Source organism: Corvus kubaryi, unplaced genomic scaffold, assembly GCF_017639235.1.
Source record: "Corvus kubaryi isolate FWS band 111438036 unplaced genomic scaffold, C.kubaryi_AGA036_p1.0 138, whole genome shotgun sequence".
Classification (NCBI taxonomy): domain Eukaryota; kingdom Metazoa; phylum Chordata; class Aves; order Passeriformes; family Corvidae; genus Corvus; species Corvus kubaryi.
The window spans coordinates 8,932,997-8,951,437 of NW_024580672.1; the positions used below are offsets into that span (position 1 = coordinate 8,932,997).

The 18,441-nt window shown below is 39.2% G+C and overlaps 2 protein-coding genes across 10 annotated transcripts in view; one reads left to right on the plus strand and one right to left on the minus strand.

Moving 5' to 3' along the window:
- Window positions 1–1,001: 1,001 nt before the first annotated feature.
- ZNF518A (zinc finger protein 518A) lies at window positions 1,002–10,944 on the plus strand. Of its 2 annotated transcripts, none has more exons than XM_042019033.1 (3): window positions 1,002–1,090; window positions 2,875–2,992; window positions 5,277–10,944. In XM_042019033.1, exon 3 carries the CDS (start codon window positions 5,396–5,398, stop codon window positions 10,022–10,024), a length of 4,629 nt encoding a protein of 1,542 aa, XP_041874967.1. In that variant the 5' UTR covers window positions 1,002–1,090; window positions 2,875–2,992; window positions 5,277–5,395; the 3' UTR covers window positions 10,025–10,944. The 2 variants fall into 2 exon arrangements, with proteins under 2 accessions (XP_041874967.1, XP_041874968.1); XM_042019034.1 differs by lacking the exon at window positions 1,002–1,090 and adding an exon at window positions 1,459–1,794.
- Window positions 10,945–15,950: 5,006 nt separating this feature from the next.
- BLNK (B cell linker) overlaps window positions 15,951–18,441 on the minus strand; it is a 94,976-nt gene continuing 92,485 nt past the window's right edge. For all 8 annotated transcript variants that reach the window (XR_006014542.1, XM_042019039.1, XM_042019041.1 and 5 more), the window contains 2 exons: window positions 17,954–18,109; window positions 15,951–16,695 (listed from right to left, as the gene is read on the minus strand). Coding sequence is in view for 7 of the 8 variants with exons in the window: in XM_042019039.1 (XP_041874973.1) it covers window positions 16,576–16,695; window positions 17,954–18,109 (276 nt within the window). In the remaining variant the exon portion in view is untranslated. The remainder of the gene's footprint in view (window positions 16,696–17,953; window positions 18,110–18,441) is intronic.

The window sequence follows — 18,441 nt, forward strand, 5'->3', positions numbered from 1 at the left end:
ATTCTGGGTGGTCTTCCATGTGCATTAAACTTGGCACAAACATGAAGAGCACGCTCCTACCAACAAGCACTGTTTATGCCACTCCTAAGCAGAAATGATAATGTGTCTCTAACAAGACAAGCACTTTGTAGTGATTATCAGCTTTGATTTTTGTGTTATTTTGAGCATATTAAAACAAATTAACTGATCGAATGCACATATATTGTCCTAGATGCTTTAACTGCTGACATCTTCTACAGACAGACCTTATATATTATCACGGTGTCCCGCAGTGGTAGGGAGGAGAAGAGAGATCCAGCAGGCAGGAATTGTGCAGCAAGATTCATTTATTTAATTATTTTACAAACTCTTTTATAGACTTTTTTCTTCATAGTTTAATTGGTCAAAGGATCAGCCACCCCTTGGGGTGACTGGCTAAAATCCTAAAACATCCATTGTCAAAATGTTTTTCTACTGTACTACAAACAAAGCTTTGCAAGGTCGCAGGTGTTCATAGTTTATAGAACTCTACTAATATCTTCCGTGAGAGAGAAAAATATCTCACGGGACTGGAAAAAAGCAAGAGAAATTCTTGCTAGCAGCATATTTGTATCCACAATATATCGTGTCTATTGTTGTCTATGCAGGTGACCGAACCCATGTCTGAAGTGCGCCACAAACAGCCCGGGCCAGGCCTTTGCTTGTGAGCCTTTTGTGAGGGGCAGCAGCTCTCCATGCCCAGTGCCATTGGCGGCCATTGGCCCAAACACGCTCTTGCGCGCACAGAAGCGCAGAGCCACTCAAGGTAACAGCGGGTGGAGCTGCCAGGCCGTTCCCATAGCCGTGCCATGTGCCTACCTCCAGGCAGAGGAGGAGACAGGGGACGGGAAGGAGGATGAGAAGGACGAAGGCACTTGAGCTGCCGGTACCGCTCCGCAACACACCCACCCCGCCCGCCTTGAGCCTCGTCGGCCGCCGTCCGCCCATCCCTCAGGTGAACGCGTATCCCTCCGCCGCAGCCGCCCCTCGGCCGGGCTCGCACCCGGCAGTCCCCGGATGGAAACTGTGATGGCGGCCGGCAGCACCTCGCCGGGCGGTGGCGGTACCCGAGGTAACTTCGCGGAGGGCGTTGGGCGGGCAGCGGGAGGGCTCCGCGTGGAGCAGGAGGGACAGCCCGGCGCGGCTCGCAGCGGAGCGGAGCGGGTAGAGGGCGCGAGTGGCTGCGGCGGTGCTCCGTGGTGAGGTGAGACTTTAAATAGTCCATGCCCGGCGGCCCCGGGAGGTTCGCGGGGTAGCCGGGGCTGGGGTCGAGGGGACCGCGGGGCGCGCCCGGGGCGGCCGGACCGGGCAAAAATGGCCTCGTCTACTGCTGCCGGAACGGTCGTGGGACTGTATCCCTCCGCCGGGCTACGCGCCGAGAGTCGCGGCCGCCCCGGGGCCGTGCGGGCGCCTCCGGCGGGCGGGGGCGGCGGTGCCGCGGGGCTCCCGAGGAGGAGCCGGGGAGGGATGTGCCTGGCTCGCCCCTACCCCGATGTTGAGCAGCTCCCGCTGCTGTGTCCGCGGTCAGACGGAACCCATGGCGCAACCTTGAGGCGGTGGCAGCTCGGGGACTCCGTCGTCCGCTGGCCCGCGCTTTGTCCCGGCGCTTATCGGTCTCCGCAGCCCCTGCCCGGCTCCCGGCCAGCCCCGGCAGCGTCCGCGGCACCGCTGCTCCCCCGGCAGCCCCGGGCGGGCGGAGGCAGAGTCAGCCCGCATGTGGGCTGGCGCTGGTCGCGTGTCGGCGCCGCGTTCAGCTGTTGTGTTCGTAAATGGCAGGTTCGCCCTGTGGCACGGGCTGTCCATGTGTGTGAGCTCTGAGAGTGCTTCGGTGGTTTATTTTCATTTATTTTTACAAAAGCACCGTTGTGCTGGTGAGGTTGTATCTGACTGCTCCAGCTCTATGGGTTTCTTAAGATCTAGTTCTGGAAGTTCTTGCATGTGTCCAGGTCTTGGGACCACTCTAAATTTGCAGGCATATAGAACGGGACTAGTCACGGGGTGTACTTCAGTATAATTTTATTTATTTATTTATTTATTTATTTAGTAAAATTTAAATAAGTCTAAATTTTGTCAGAGATCTTGAAAATACTGCTTGCCGGGATACCTGTTTTGAATTTAGTTCTAAATGGCAAAACTGTAAAAGCTACCTAATTTAGCAGTGTCTAGCTCCTGTCTGTAATTTCTCACTAGATCAAAATATATGGCTAAAACTTTCAGTCTATACTTTCTTTAAACAAAATATGGACGTATTGCAGCAGTTTTTGGGGGAAGAAAATTGTGGCTGAGACCCTCAAATGGTTACTTACACTTGTTCTTAGTGGTTTGGGGGTTTTTTGAATGAGAGTTAACTGTGGCACATGCTTAGGTATTTTCAATGTTTGTACTCGCTGTATCTGCGTTTAAATCTACTTACTTGTTTCAGATACTGTGAATGTAATAGTCTGCCTCCTTTCAAGGCTTTTGCACAACTTTCTAGAAACTTATAATTAGGCCTTTGCCATTGAAATTTTTCTTAAGAAAAGATAAGTGCCTTTTGAGTTCAAGTTAAAATTGGATCGACAGACATACCAGTCAGTCTTTTCTGTGCTGTTTTTAAGTTAATCATGTGTTTATGCTTCCCAGTTGTGAATGCTTGAGATGTAGTGGCAAAGCAAAGGTAAAATAGGCATTGTTATATTGTGTATATAGATGATATTTATATTGCATTATTTGGGAGTGAAAATAGTTCATGTTTTTGTCTTCAATGTATTAAAAATCCACATAATGTGAATTTGTGAGGGATTTGTGCTTTTCAGCTTATTCTTTCAGTTATGCTTATATTTACACTATTTAAAATACTTCTCCTTTTGTTTCCAGAGCTTTTTTTAGTATTCCTCCTGACTGTGGCCTTTTCTGAGTCTTGCATACTTACCTCTTCTGTGTGTGTCGAAAAAACCCAGATGCTGAAGAATTGAAGTCAAGTATTTTTTAGCACGTAAGTCAGACTTCTTTGAAAATATACATTTAAAGATTCCTGTGGATTTTTTTTAATGGTTGTTTTGAATAAATATTTTTATTTGTCATGCTGCAGGTGCTTGTTGATAGTTGCTACCCAAAAATAACAAAACTAAGTTGTAATTTATTAGGTTAATTAATTAAACGAGATCTTAGATCGGGACTCCTTGCCAAATGTAAATGTTGCCCAGTTGAGGACCACACTGGCCTGGTATTGAAAGCCTGGGCCTTGTTCTCTGCAGCACTTTATCCACTTCTGATTTCTATAGTTTTAACTGTAAACATACTTCAGGTTTCAGTGTCTGACAGTGTAACACTTTAATCTGAAGGATGGGCAGCTACCATCAGGATGGTGTATTGCATCATGCAACCTGTAATCTTTGTGTTGCATCTGTGTATTAAAAAAGTTGTTCAAGCAAACAAATCCAGGTCATTTTTAGTTACTTATTCTTTATCTGGAAGTTCAGCTTGCTTCTATTCAAATAAGGGATATACCATTGGCAAGAGAATGCATTTTAATGCAGTACTCTTTTAGTGGAAATGGAGTGTAAATGCACATGAGTTGTTCTCCAGGCTCAAAGTAGGGTAATATCCCACGTATTAATCTTCGGTGTGGAAGACGGGGAATGTGTCATTGAGTTACCCAAAGTGTTTCTATTTGGAGAGACTCCAAGGAGGGAGTGTATGTCTCTGTGGTTTGTTGTTTTGGGGTTTTTTTTTGAGTGTCAGATGTATAGTTGAAGTCTTGCAGTCTCTTCTCATATCTGGAGGACACAGTTCAGTGAATTTACTTGATATAAGAGTCTGTGTATGGTGTCGATGTTGTGTTTATTATTTTCAAGAATTGTGCAGAGGTGCTAATATCTTTTCCAAAGGAATGCACTAAAACATGTGCTTAAACAAAGTGTTTTACTTTTCTTGCTACATGATACAAGAACATGGACTTGAAAATTTTTCAGTCTCCATTTTCTTTGTCAGGTATTTGAATGTCTAATGCTAGATACTTCCTTCTCCCTGGACTGTGGGAAAATACTTGAAAGACCTTAGGGCTAATGCTTATGATGGCTTGGGGATCTAGAAGCAACCCTTGCGCTTAGTCACAGTGAGGGAGAGGATGTGATCATTCTTTCAGTTTGAATGTGAATAAATAAGATGATCTCATGAGTTCCAAGTCTGTGTTGCTTCAGGGTGAGCACGAGAGTAGGGGAGAGAGAATCACTGATCAAATTTCAGCTAACAATTTACTAACTTTTGTTAGGAAAGAAGAAAGTGACTTTGTGACTTCTGTGGAAAAAGTTTGTAGTAAAAAGTGTTACACTAGTGAAGAAACAGTTCTTCCTTTCTAGTGTTGCTTTTCAGAATTCAAGTTAATTTTGCTGCTCTTTCAATTCTGCTGATTTCTGTGTCGACATTCTGTGCGGGAGTGTTGTTCAAGCATAGACTTGAGCTGCTATAAATTGTTGGTGCAGCCTGTTATGGAAACACTGACATGAAGTCTGTAGCGAGACAGTGATGCTGACCATAACTATTTGAGCCTTTTAATCCATAGAGGAGTACTGCTGTCAGTCATGCCCTGAAAATATTAACATGTGTCCAGGAACATGCAATGAGAAACCTGAGAACTTTTGTCTGTTGACTACTTCAGACTCGTGTGGTACTAAAGGTAGGCATGTGAAAAATCCATTGTAGGTCAGTGTCATTGGTTTTTCGGTGTTGGTAAAGGTCATGTCTCCATTAGTAAAGCAGATCTTTTGTCAGGTTCTGATTTTACTTTCTTTCCTTTTTAAGCACAATAGTTACTTGTTTTTAGTACTTCACTTAGGTTCAGTTAGTGACCTATGTCACAAAGGAGTGTTTTTATTTGCTTGAAATCCCGAATGAGTAATAAACACTGGCTTCATTTAAAAAAGGTAGGTCTTGGGATTTCTTATGCTTACAGGGTGAGAGAAACCCAAAATTTGATGACATGTATCTTTCAGTAGATGTTGTTCTTTAAAACTTATTTTTCAAGTTTTATATTTTTTTTTTGAAAAAAAGCCCAAACAACAAACCAGCAAACACCCCCAACAAAAACAAGCAAACAAACAAAGGTACAGTGTAATAGCTTTTTTTTTGCCTCCTCCTTTTATTTTTCCCCCTCGAGTGCTATTATAAAAATTAATAACTTCAAAGATTGGCATATATTTGTTAATGAATTGTAATAGCTGTTCTAATTGCATTCGTTTTAAAAGTAGTATTTGCTTTGTTTTGTTTTTTAATTTCAGGAGACTGGAATGGGGAAGTTGTAGAGCTTTGAGAATAACTCGGTGCAGTTGTCTCATTTGCTGCCGGAAGTAAGACTAAATCGCAAGAGTTCATGTAAAGAAAAGCAAAACCTAAAATCATGTCATCTGAACAGGAACACTTTTTTTGTGGTAAAGAGCAAATCAGTTTCTTAAGACACAATGCTATGAAGAATTTTTCTACAGACATTACTTTGAAAAAAGAACTGATGAGTGATCCTTTAAGTATGACAATTCAACCAGCAATTTTAGATGTCAATCTCACTTACGGACTAAAAAATGTGAAAATTGAATTGCCTAAGGTGAACATTCCAAATGAAGTATTAATGAAACATGAAGTTGATAGGTTTAGAAAACTCTTTCAGTGTAAGCAGCAAACTGCAAGGAAGTCCTTAAGTCTAGACAAAATAAGTGGAAGCAATCCCAATTCTTCAGATGGAAGCCACTTGCAAATTATACCAGAAGTGCAATTTGAAGAAGGGTTGAAAACTGCAGCAAAGATACTGAATTTCACTTGTACAAAGTGTAAGGATAACATTAGATACAGCCCAAATGACCTACAGAAACATTTTCAGCTGTTACACTATGGTGAGTTGCCTTTGTATCCTTGTGAGATGTGCAGCTTCTCAGCTAATGACTTTCAGTCACTTAAACAGCACAGACGCATCCATCGTGGCACTTTAGTAAAATGTGAGCTCTGTAATGATGAACAGATATACACTTTGTTGGCTTTGACAAAACACTTCATATCAGAGCACTGTGTAAATGGATGCTTCCAGTGTGAAAAATGTGGGTTTTCTACCCATGATGTGGGTACATTTGTTCAGCACATTCACAAACATAAAGAGATTCTCTATAAATGTGGAAAATGCCATCAAGAAAACTTTACAGAAGAGGAGCTCCAAAATCATCTTCTTGTTCATACCAATATGTTTTCTTTTGGTTGTCCTTATTGCAGTTACAGCACATCACGGAAAGATTATCTTTTAAAACACATCATAGGTTTACACAGAGACCACTTAATTGCAAAAGAAAAACTGGAAAAGGATAAATATGAAAAAAGAATAGTAAAGACTCCAGCAGGACTGAAGCTTGTGTTAAGAAGGTATAAAATGGGAGCATCAAAAAAAGCACTCTGGAGATGGAAGAAAATAAGCAGTGGAAGTGACAGTGCCGGAGAAGAAAATACACAAGTGCTAAGAAGTGTAAATAAAATTCAGACAAATGCTGAGGAGCTGAACCAGTGTATGAGAGATGTGGAAGCAAATGAAGAGAATGATCAAATTAAATACACAGAAAAGCGTCATTTCATGGGTGGAATGCTCTCTGCTACTACTGCACAATACAATAAGGCAGATGATGGAACAAGTTACGGCCTGGGATTATTGAAAAATGCTGTTCATGGGCCAACAGTATTGATGGTTAAAAACAATAAAATATCTGTTCCAGCAAATTACAGTGCTAAATTTATGGGCTTTAAAATGGTAGATGGAAAACAACATATTGTTATAAAATTACTACCTACAAGTAAGCAAAATGAGTATTTGTTGGGTCAGAAACTCGATCCTGTTAAAGATGGTTCTACAACTCCTTTGCTACAGACTGCTGATTCTTGTGGCTTTTCTTCAGGTGCTATACCACATGTAACTGATCAGTCAGCGTTAAAGAACAATTATGTTCATCCATTAACCTCCCCTCCGTTTTCTTGTCCTGCTCGTCATTCAGGAAAAACAAAAGTGGAAAAACAAAATAACTCCATATTGTATGGGAGGAGTGTTTCTGAAACTGCAGCACCTTCTAATATAGCTGTAGGAAGAAGTCCAAATTATTTGCCAGTGAAGCTGGACTCAACTGTACCTCCACATGAAGAGGTAACAAAAGTTGGAACTCAGAGTAGTATCTCACGGGGCAGCTTTAGTCCTTCAAGTCATCCTCAGGTATTACCAACCGCTATTACAAGTACTCTTCATTATGACCCTATGAAAATGCCCTTCTTTCCTGAACTGAAAATGCAAAATGGTGGCCTGAATAATAGTAATGGAGCTAATAATCTCTATTATTCAACTTCGGTGGATTCATCTAATGAAGGGTTGTTGTCTTTTCACAACTATTCCAAAATGGACTCTTTGGATAATCCATGTAGCATTTGGACATCAACAGATGACAAATACAAAGAATTTAGCAAAACAGGTTCTTTTCAAAACAGTAGAAATGAATCTGCATCTTCATATTCAGAATCGATGAAAGGCTTAAAAGCAGAGAAAATTGTGTCAGCCCAATCAAATATTAATAAAACTTATGAACACATAAACACTAAGAATAACTCTGTGTCTTTTAAAAGCCAATCTAAATGTGATGTTGACAGCAAGTGTTCTACAGAGGACAAGCTTAATGGCCAACAGTATTTGGACACTAACATAGATCAAGGCTTTCAGAACGTAGCTGAGAAATTCCAGGAAAATGCCTCTGATTGTGTTAACTCTTTTTTAATGCCTAAAATCACATCTGTGTTCTCATTGCAAAGTGAACAGGCAGCTAATTATTTATCGCCTGAGATAAACCAGTTACTGCAAGATGTGTTAAAAGTAGAAACAACTTCTCAGCAAGAGTCCTACAGCAAGACAAATAACTGTGTAAAACTTCATTCTGATAAGCTGCTTTCTGGTCCTGAGACCAGGAATGCAGCCTGTGTGCATTTAAAAAGCTCTGCAACTGCGCGTGGTTTTCAGAGGCCTCCTTCTAATGTAGACTTCAATTTATATAAGAGAGAGTTGAATACAAGATGTAGCACAAATGAAGGTACATGTTGTGGGAGAGAAAGACAGACACCCAAAACATCATTTGATTCACAGGATGCAGACAAATTATCAAGAACTGCGGGTGTTGGTACGTTGCTAAAAACTCAAACAGATGAGTTTACACAGCAGTTAGTAAAAGAGGAAGTACTGTCTGCAGCTCAAAACCCTAGCAGCTTTTCACCAGTTTTGCCTGTTCTTCAGGAACAGAAGAAAGCCCTTTTTGTTCAGTCCCTTCCATCACGATTTTTTGTTCCTTTCCACCTTTCTAACCAGTCTAGACAGCAGGTGGTTTCAGGAAAATCTCTTCCATCAACCAGTTCATCAGATGGGCATGTGACTAAAGGTGTACCTGCATCTTTTGTTTCAAATAAAGGACCTGGAATGGTTCTGACTTTTGCTGGGGGAGTTGGAACAGTTACAAATAGCGCTAATGATAGTTCTCAGGTTTTAGGGGGAATTGCATCCAGAGAATTTGGAAAAATAACCATATCAACTTCAGAAGTGAAGGGGGAAAATGACAGTTTTGGAAGTAAAAGAAGTTCCTGTAATGGGGAAGTATGCAGTACAGTAAATGACTCGTTGAATAGTATGTTATTCAAAGCACCTCTTTCAATTACAAGCTCATCAGAGTCATCTGTGAAAGTAACTTCTTCTGTGAAGGTGTTACCAGAGCACCAGGATGCTGTTCTTGGTTCTTTGGAGTCAGTAAAGCAACAGGAAATTAAACAGGAACAACATGTTTATGCACTTTCGCCTGATGGACAGCAGGGAGTTTTTCTGAAATGTATGACACCAAACAAGCCTGTAGTTCACAAACCAATTCTTTTTCAGGATAATGCTCGTCAAAATTGTCAACCAAAGAAAACTGGAGCCATGCAACAACAGCTTTTGCTGAAAATAAAGACTCCTACTTCACATACACTGTCTGATACCACTCAGTCAGTAAGCAACTTGGTGCCCTCACTACAGGTGGATAACTTGCAGTTCCTTACTCCTGCACTAGCACAGAAACAAACTAATCTTAGTTTTAATGATGCCTTAAACTTACCAGGTGGGCTAATGCCAGCAAATGCCTCTTTGGCAAGCTCTAATCCAGCATGTTGTGTTCCTCCTGCAGGGACACAGTTGCAAAAATGTTCTACTGAGAGTATGCAAGTAATAACTGCTAACAAGAGGAATAACTTTGGTTGTCAGAAATCCACATGGAGCAACCAAAACAGAACTGCAAAAGTAAAACCTAGTTTAAAACAAGCTGGGTCTAAAAGTTCAGGAACTGTGGGTGTGCAAAGAAACAAGAATTTCAAACGTAAAAGGAAGGCTAGTTGCCCAGAACCTCCTAGAAAGAAAGTAGTGTTGCACAGGAAGTGTAAGGAAAAGAATCAGGCTGAAATTGTTAGTGAATCAGGTAGCCCTTACAAACCAAGGGCATCAAAAAAAACTGTAAGGAATTTGAAATTACTCCCTTTTAATTCTAACCAGCTTGTAAAATGCCCCCGGAGAAATCAACCAGTTGTTGTGCTTAATCATCCTGATGCAGATGTTCCAGAAGTTGTAAATGTAATGAAAACCATTGCTAAATTTAAGGGACATGTTCTTAAGGTTTTATTGTCAAAAAGAACTGTTGAAGCTCTTCTGCAGCCAGAGTTCTGCAATCCTTTGGATGTAACTACTGATGATTTTTCTCAAAAAAGGTACAGGACAATAAAACCCATTAGCCCTGTGAAAGAAAGATTTGTCTTAAAATTGACACTGAAAAAGACCAGCAAAAACAATTACCAGATTGTGAAAACTACCTCTGATAATACCTTGAAAGCTAAGTTTAGCTGCTGGTTTTGTGGCAGAATATTTGACAATCAGGATAATTGGGTAGGACATGGACAGAGGCATCTGATGGAGGCTACTCGAGATTGGAATTCATTAATGGAACGATGACCAGTGAAGAAAATTTGTATCATTCATTAAAGTTAAAAAAAAAGAGAATTAGTTGAATTAGGATACACAAGTTACTCTGTTTTGTATGTCAGTATTATAACTGAGGTTGAAAAACGATGCAAAGTGCTTGTGTTTTAAAAGAGTATTTAAAAAAGTATTCCCTATTGCCATCAGATTTGGGAAAGATTAAAGAACTTCGTGGTTTAAATAACTTGTAACTAACTGCAAATACAATTCCATAAAAATATGTATTATTTTTTATTACTGCTATAATTTGCTCTATTTTTATTCTATAGAGTGAGTCTTCAGGGCTTTTGTTCTGTACATACTTAAAAATCCCTAAACATGTAAATATTTTTATACTTTTTAGTTACTTGGTATAATTCTTGCACAGAAACTACACCCCTCCCCCCAGTTTGTCAGTTCTGTGCATGCACTACTAGACCAATTTTTGAAATCTTTTCAAACAAATACACACAGGTGTTATCCTGGGATTTTTGTTACTTTCACTTATTAGCTCTTGATTTTATTTTTCAGGGATTGAACACTATTGTTAGCAAGTGCCTCAAAGATGTGAAGCAGTTTACATTATGTTGACTGTGTAACCATGGGTCCGTATAGGGCCATTCCCCCAACAGTTTCATTTAAACAAAGCCATATGTGAATGCTTTAAGCTATATTGCTATGCACATGACACTTGTACTATTTCTGTGCAGTTTGTCTACTTTCTTAGTGAAGTATTTTTCATATAAATTAATAAAACATGTTATGATTGTGTTAATATGGTGAGTCAGATTGAAATCGATTGAAAATATACAGTATATATATTCATATTGTATATGGTGTTTAAGAATGGTGAACATTCCTAATCTGTATTGATTTTGTCACTATTAAATTTGCTATAACTTGTGTTTACAGAACATGACTTTGAGCATTTATAGAAAATATTTCTGTCTTACTATGTCTGCCACAAACCCTATAGGAAGGTCAGGATACGGGGAGGTGCAGAGCACCATTTCAGGCCAGTATTTGCATTATAGTTTTATTTCAGGTGTGTGTAATTTGTCCCCATAATGACTTAATGTTTTCTGCTATTGCTTATTCAGATGCATTGCCTTTTGGGGCACCAGGGATTTGGCAAAATGAAGGCTTGAGTTACTCTTCCCTTACTTTACCAGCCAGCAGAGTAGTGTTCTTAGGAGCCTGCTTGCTTTCTACTTTCAGTTTTAGGGATAATGAAGACAGACTATGCTTCACAGTTTTTAGTCTTTATATAAGGGCATGTAAACAAAAGACCTTCTTTTAACCATAGGGACTGAGGCTATACAGATGAAGGTCTTTGTTACCCACAGTAATTATGTGTTGAGACTTTGTCCTCTGGATTCTTAATGAACCTGTAGGCTAGAAGCTTCTGTCTTAAGTGGTATTACCCTTACCGTGGGGCTGGCACCTTTTGCCTGAGTATGGCGGTTTAAGCCAGCTTCCCAAAGTATTGATGAAAAAACTGTCAAAATTGAATAGTAGGCTTGGAGGGGACTGGGACATTTAAATCTCTGGGGGTTTAGATTGTATGCAAGCCCAGGTAGTTTTCTGTTACTGTTTCCATAAGGTGAAAATGAAGATTGCTTTCTACCAGTGCAACAGTAGGAAGTCTTTCATGGATGTCACAGGCATGTCACCACTAACCTGAATTCCACTTACATTTTAAAAAGTGTTAAAATTATTTAAAAACAATTGCTTCAGGCTAGATAAATTTTTCTTTCTTGATCTGTGTGTTGGCAGGAAGCCTTGTAGCTGGTGACTTACGTATGGGAGTCAACTGAAGCAGTCAAGGCAGCATAGTTTGGGTGAATTAATACCCAGTTGGTATGTGTTGTTTATCCAAACTGGATCATTTTGTGCTGAACAATGGGCTTTAGCTCTGATGTTAATTTGGCTAGGAACTTTGAAGGAGAGGTGTAGTGGTGAGGAAACAGGTTGGAAAGAAACAGCATTAGGAAAGGACAAAAACATACTAAGATTTTTTGACTAGAAGGATCTATTGTCTGCCTCAGTTTGCTGTCCTGTAAACTGTGAAATTGAACCCATGAATTTTGGACATTGCCTTTGCCTTCTTTGGAAAAAAATTATGTGAAGTTTGTTTCTAAACCTACTTGCTGCAATTTCAGCAAGGATGACCAATTTTTATTAAAAATTACTTAGCAATGAGGTGGAAATTCTGCTATAGCATTAGGGGGGTTTCTCTATATTGATGAATCATGAGAGTGACAACTGTCACTGGAATTTTTTTCTAACTGGTTTGTTTTCCTTTGAATTTCCTATTAATTAAATGGTACTGCAGAAAAGAATGTTGTAAAGATAGGAAATGTTGAAATAAGGTTGCTTTATACGATCTTAATTCATTGTCATGTGTCACTTTTTCCATGGACATCCATCTCATTTAGTGCAGAGAATTGTTGCTCCCTCCTGAGTAGTGATTTAATATTTTGTTCCCCTACCCTTAATTATGTCCTAATATTTAGAGCATGTTGCTCAAGTACTGTTCTAACTACATAATTCTTTTATTCTTATGGCCTTTTCCATAATGCTTTGTTTGAGGTCCTAACAGTCTGGCATTTCTGCAGATTAGGTTTCAGAAAATCTCAAGTGGGACTTGACTGAAATTAAGATGGCAATTAATTACCGTCAGGAGAAATTTTGGTTGAAGTGATCTGACTGGTGTCGCAGTAGATGGTGCAGTAGAAGGTGCAGGGACAGTATGTTCAGTTCTTCAATGAAATGTTCAACTACTTTAACTATATGAAGCCACTATTTTACTGGCTGACTCCTGCAATGTTGGTGCATTTCTCAGCATTCTCAGTAAATGGGGGAAGGTATCTTACAAATATCCTACAAACCACAGTCTTTCAGTACACAGCTACAATTTATTCCTGAAGTATTGTGTGGACCAAGTGAAATACATAAATCCATTTGGAAAACTATTCAATGATCATATATTTAATGCTTGTATTGTAATGGGTATAGCTATGTGTCAGGGTTGCACAGGTAACTTAAAGTGTGTTAATTTTGAGTGCTTGGCTTTGCAACCGTAACATTTTAAAATAGCTTGTAACAGTGCACATAGCAAGATAAGAAACCTTAAATTGATTCTAGTGTTTTGGGACATACAAAAATAGATGCAAACACAGGATCATCAGCCACTTGTACTGTATTTGTATTAGGCATTGAAGAGGCCTAAATTGTGTTAGGCCTTGAAGAGGCCCCATTGTGTATTCTTGGCAAGATGTGTATTCATCTTGTTATAGAGCTGTTGTTATGTGAGATTTTTTTTTTTTTACAACACTTCCTAATAATCTCTGTTTGCTGCTCGTGCTTTTGATTGAAGGAGGAATGTAGTTTTGTAACTTGTGTGTCTGAACACTTGGATTTTTGAGAATGCAAGTTCTTACTCCTTTCATGGAGCAACATCATCAGGAATGATACACAGTACTTGTTGTACTCTCTGTATCAGGTATGCAGACAACACTTCTCCTTTGTACATTATTAAATATGATACTTTGCCCTGAGTTCTCAGACAAAAGAATTACTTCATTTTTACTTCTAGGTTTAGGGTGTTTTTGTGTGGGGGGTTGTTGGTTTTGGGTTTTTTTTGGTTGGTTGGTGTTTGTTTGTTTTATTTTTTATTTTGTTGTTGTTTTTAGCTATTCAGTGAATGGAAATTATTTGGAAGAGAAATTAGTTATCACTATCAAAGAAAAGTGAGGGGAGAGATGTGTTACTGTGTCTGTCAGGTCAGACTTGCTATACCTGTTACATGGTGCATACGTATGATGGCATTAAGATGACTGCTGGCACTGCAACAGCTGCACCAAGTCACCATTTCTTACATTCTGTAATGGCTTTTCAATCCACAGCACTGGGATTTTTAACACAGCTGGCTTCATCCTGAACGCCAATTTATTTTATGTCCAGAATGTAGGAAATGATACCTTGGTACAGTCATTTACCTGAAACTTGCTTAAACTTTTCTCTATCTAAAACTGTGTTTCAAAACAATGTCTACACCAAAGTCCTGCCAAGGTGTAACAGATCTAGCTTGGGTATGGAAAGCAGAGTAACCAGTCTGCTCCTTTGTTCCTGTATAAAACACCAAGTGTAGTAAAGTAGGTGATAACATACTGGTGTGATGTGTATGTGTTTTGGGGGTTTGTTTTTTTTTCGTTCCCCCATGGAGCCTTCTTTTGTGCCTAAGAAGTTCTCATCTCAGGCTGATGGGATTATTTTGTGGAAGGTTGTGTTGCCTATCAGCTCCCTGCCTTGTCAAAACTATAACTTAGCCCTATAATCATTTAGAACACGGATAAAAAGTAAAGAAGGGTTTAGGGTGAAGGTAACTGGATGGTTTATCTAGAGCATATTTGTTATTTGTAGGTTAGCCACAGTATTACATGTAGTGCTGAGCACTTGGAGCCGAGGGGCAGGAGCAGCAGTGCTTTAAAGTGTTCAGTGCTAATTACCTTAAAAAGTGATACCTAGTTTCTTGTATGAAAGTCTATAGGTATACACTTGAATTTCCCTTGCTCACACTATTTTTTTTCCCCAGTTCTAGAATGATGGAGATACAGCACACTTAACTTGGAAAGCAATGTTTGAAGAACCTAGACATTTTGAGGAGCAACACAGAAAGGTTAGCAGACAGACTTTGTTAGTACAAAGTTTAAATACTGTGCATGTACAGTACATGCGTGAAAGGCAAGGACTACATGAATGCAAAGGAAGTTAAATACTCAGTGGCTACTTTTTCACAGAATACTTCCATTGTGAGTATTGCTTGAAATAGCTTCTAGAGTGATGCTTAAAGTAGCTAAATAATAGCACACATATAGAAGGAGTAAATTAAGCTTGCAGCCACTACTAACTTTTGTGTTAATTTTGACACCTTGACTTTGCAATCTTAATGTCCTAAACATTTCAGTAGTATTAATCATAGTATTAATATAAAACTAATACCAATAGTAGCAATATACTCTAATACAAATATTAGCAATACACTAAACATAGCCCTTATGTAGTACTGTGAACTGTCAGGTAGGCTTATGTAATATCTGTATACATTGTTTTGTACTTGCCCGTGTCTTATTCACATTACGTATGGTAAGTACCACCTGTGTTGCAGAGGGAAGAAACTGAGATGCCTCAAGATATGTAGGTAGCATGTGCTGAGCATTGTATTAGCATACAGTTCTTTCTAGAAGAGAGGTGCATTACTTTTAGAAGTAATTGATCAAAAGCACAAGAAAATAGTTGCAGAATACAGCTACACTATGGCCCTAAGTGACTTGCTGAGACTTTGCAAGTCTTGACTCAGTCTTGCCTTTAATGCCTTGAATATAATCCTAGAGAACGCTGCCTGATTTGGAACAAAAGGAACAAACCAGGTGTGTATATAAAGTGTCAGTTTTAGAAAATACCTTTAAGATGGATGAGTCTTCAGGTCCAGTGAAATCAAACACCTCTAGAACTAATTAACAATTGCTCCTAAAAGTTTTTCACTTGTGCAATTTATACATTCATCAAATTAATTTTCACCACTTGAACATTTGTGGAAGTTTACTTTGTTCACAATAATACAATAAGTAAACCACTGTGATTAAACAGGCCTGAAAGAAGTGGTTTTTTTTCCTGTATGTGTGTCCATAAATTCAGCAAGAACTGAGTAATTAGTTTAGCAATGAAGCAGTGTACCAACAGTAGGCAATTTGAAGACAAAAGATTTCGCAGTCATTAAACCAAATATATGTGTGTGTGTATATATATGAGATACAGCTGTAAAAAGTGATATTGGTCATACACTAGTGAATTGATGCTTTCTTGCTGGAAGGGTGCCAAGAAATGCAGTCCAGCAAAGTCTCCATACACTTCTGAGTTTACAGTATTTTTAAATTTTATTTGTACATCTGATAATACAAGCAAAAATATCAGTGAAACAGGGTGAAGCTGAGGGAAAGTACAACACATGTCCATAAATCTAAAACATTCAGGTGGATTTATTGCCACTAATCACAAAGTACAGTCGTATTTTCAACTTGTGCACAGTGGTATATTAGGTCAAGTTGCTCTAATTTCTGGGACTGTGCACTTTACGAAGAAATTGCTGAAAGCAGTGGTATGTGGTAAACATGGATTGAAAGAGTAGATTACTATGGGTATTACCATTTTTAAAACGAAAATGTCCTACAAGAACTCTATCTCCAAATAGCAGTCAAAGGACCAACCAGGCTGGTATGCCGTTGTTCTTCATGTGACTTTGGATACCCGTGTTGTCAGAGATGACAGTGTATCTGCTTTGGCTTCTTGTGTTAAATGTGAACACTTTCCTGATAAGAGTGACATGGGATTGAACTCCATGAAACACATTTCTTACTACTCTGTAGGTGCTCTTAAAGAGTGCTTCCCATAATTTTGGATTTTCTTCTTTTAATATCTTGTCCATGTCTTGGTATGTTGGAAGAAATGATTAAAGAAGTCTTCATTTTAGCAGTTCAGTTTGATTAAGAAACTCTTACAACATGTTTCAGTTTTGTTGAGTCTTTTGTGTTGTTCTGGCTGTCAATTAGAACCAGGGAGGTGCGCTGGTGATTCTCTACTATTTCAGCAACACTGTCAAAGCGCTGGGTAAAGAAAACAAAAAATAATTAGTGCTGGCTTCTTTTAATGCTATAATATTGACAGTAATCACTGCATCATTTTATCTTTGCTTCTCACATAACTGAAGAGAGTTAAACTACAACCACTACCAAGTGAGATGCTCTGCCTTTTAGTGAGAGCACTGATCCTTCTCTTAGTTCTGATTTTAGTCATAAACAGATTAGATTTGGACAACAGAAGATATTACAGGCACCAGCTGTCTCCTCCTTTACATTTGTGATTGCCACCTGCACAAACTGAACCACCGAGTTTGCTATGGGCCACAGTGAACTGACATTTCATGTTACCTTAGTGTAAAGATTGGCTGCTCAGAAGCTGTGGCAGCTGTGGTTCAGCCACCTCAGAGGGAAGGCTATCTCTGGGAGTAACAGGTAGGCTATCTCTGGTACAGGCAGCCATCAGTGAGAACTGTTCTAGGTACACAGTTTTAATGTCTGTCACTGTAAATTAATATCCAGGATCTGCTAGGTCTGTTGCTTTTCCTTTTGGTCTTTTGTCAAATAAAGACTTTGGACTATCTATTTATCCTGAGGTCATTTTTCACCCTTTGTTGAAGACCAGGTGACCTTCAGGCTATTATATTTTCTGTAATCTTGCAACTGGTGCCTGGGAGGCAGATAATTAGGTTACGGCAAGCCTACTTTCACATTGCTGGAAAGCCTACTCTATGCAGTGATAACAAACTGTTTTTATTGGTATTTGTGTTCCGAGTTTCTGCTTTGCAATCAGAGTAATTACCTGTGTGGCAGAGTAGCCAACCAGTGATCTTTTCACTCCAGAGCTAGAGTTTAACATCTTCTTTATGTGAAAACAGTATTAACAGTAATGTCATTCTCATTTTTGATAGTGTTGGGGGTTTTTGTTTTGTTTTTTGAGCATAGCTGTTCTTCCTTTGCAATTTTCCAAGAAATCTAACTAGAGTTTTAGAAGGTAAATAGAAGACTATAAACAGTCAGAAAATTTATCTAGCAGCTGCAGCCCTTATCCTGTTAACTTTATTCAAAACAGCTCTATGAGTATATTTTAAATTTGATCTGTGGTTTTAGTTACAGTGTCCAGGAGTTGACATAACACTGGTTTCTCTAACTTGACAGAGAAGGGTATATTCTTACCTTCATACATGAAGAATCTTTTTGGTCATAGTGCAATATATCTTATTCATTGCTTATTAAAGGTATATAATTGAAAACTGTTAGGAAAAATATCCCCACATCATCTCACCTCTTCACCACTTTTTTCTCTGCCCAGTGCATATTGTCTTGTTGATTCAATAAATCGTATAGGAATGTTGTACACTCTTCTGTTGTAAAACACCACCAGTGTGTATGGTTGCCGTGAGTCCTGTCCAGAACTCTTCCTTACTAGAAAAGATCCATCCTAAAACGATAAGAGTAGTCCGTGTATTTGGCTCATTTCTTTCCAACAACTTAGTTTGGTTTTGGCTTAATATTTTGATTTATATTAGCATTAAACTCTTTTCTCCCATTAGAAAAACAGAATAGCAGCAGATGAAAAGTAGCATGTATTCCTGCTAACAGTAGCTTATGAAGCTGTCATTTAAGAATCACCCTTACCACTGCCTGTTCCCTCTCTCAACCAGAGAGGAAAAAAAAGAAATAAATACACAGTGGCAGCCATCTGTTGGGGTCCACAGATTGTTAGGGAATAGTTCCTGTCAGTGGCAGTAGCTAGGCGAGAAAGCAGGGAGA

What these genes read in the sequence shown, in the direction of transcription:
- ZNF518A (XM_042019033.1), top strand. Translation starts at nt 5,396, where the DNA reads ATGTCATCTGAACAGGAACACTTTTTTTGTGGTAAAGAGCAAATCAGT.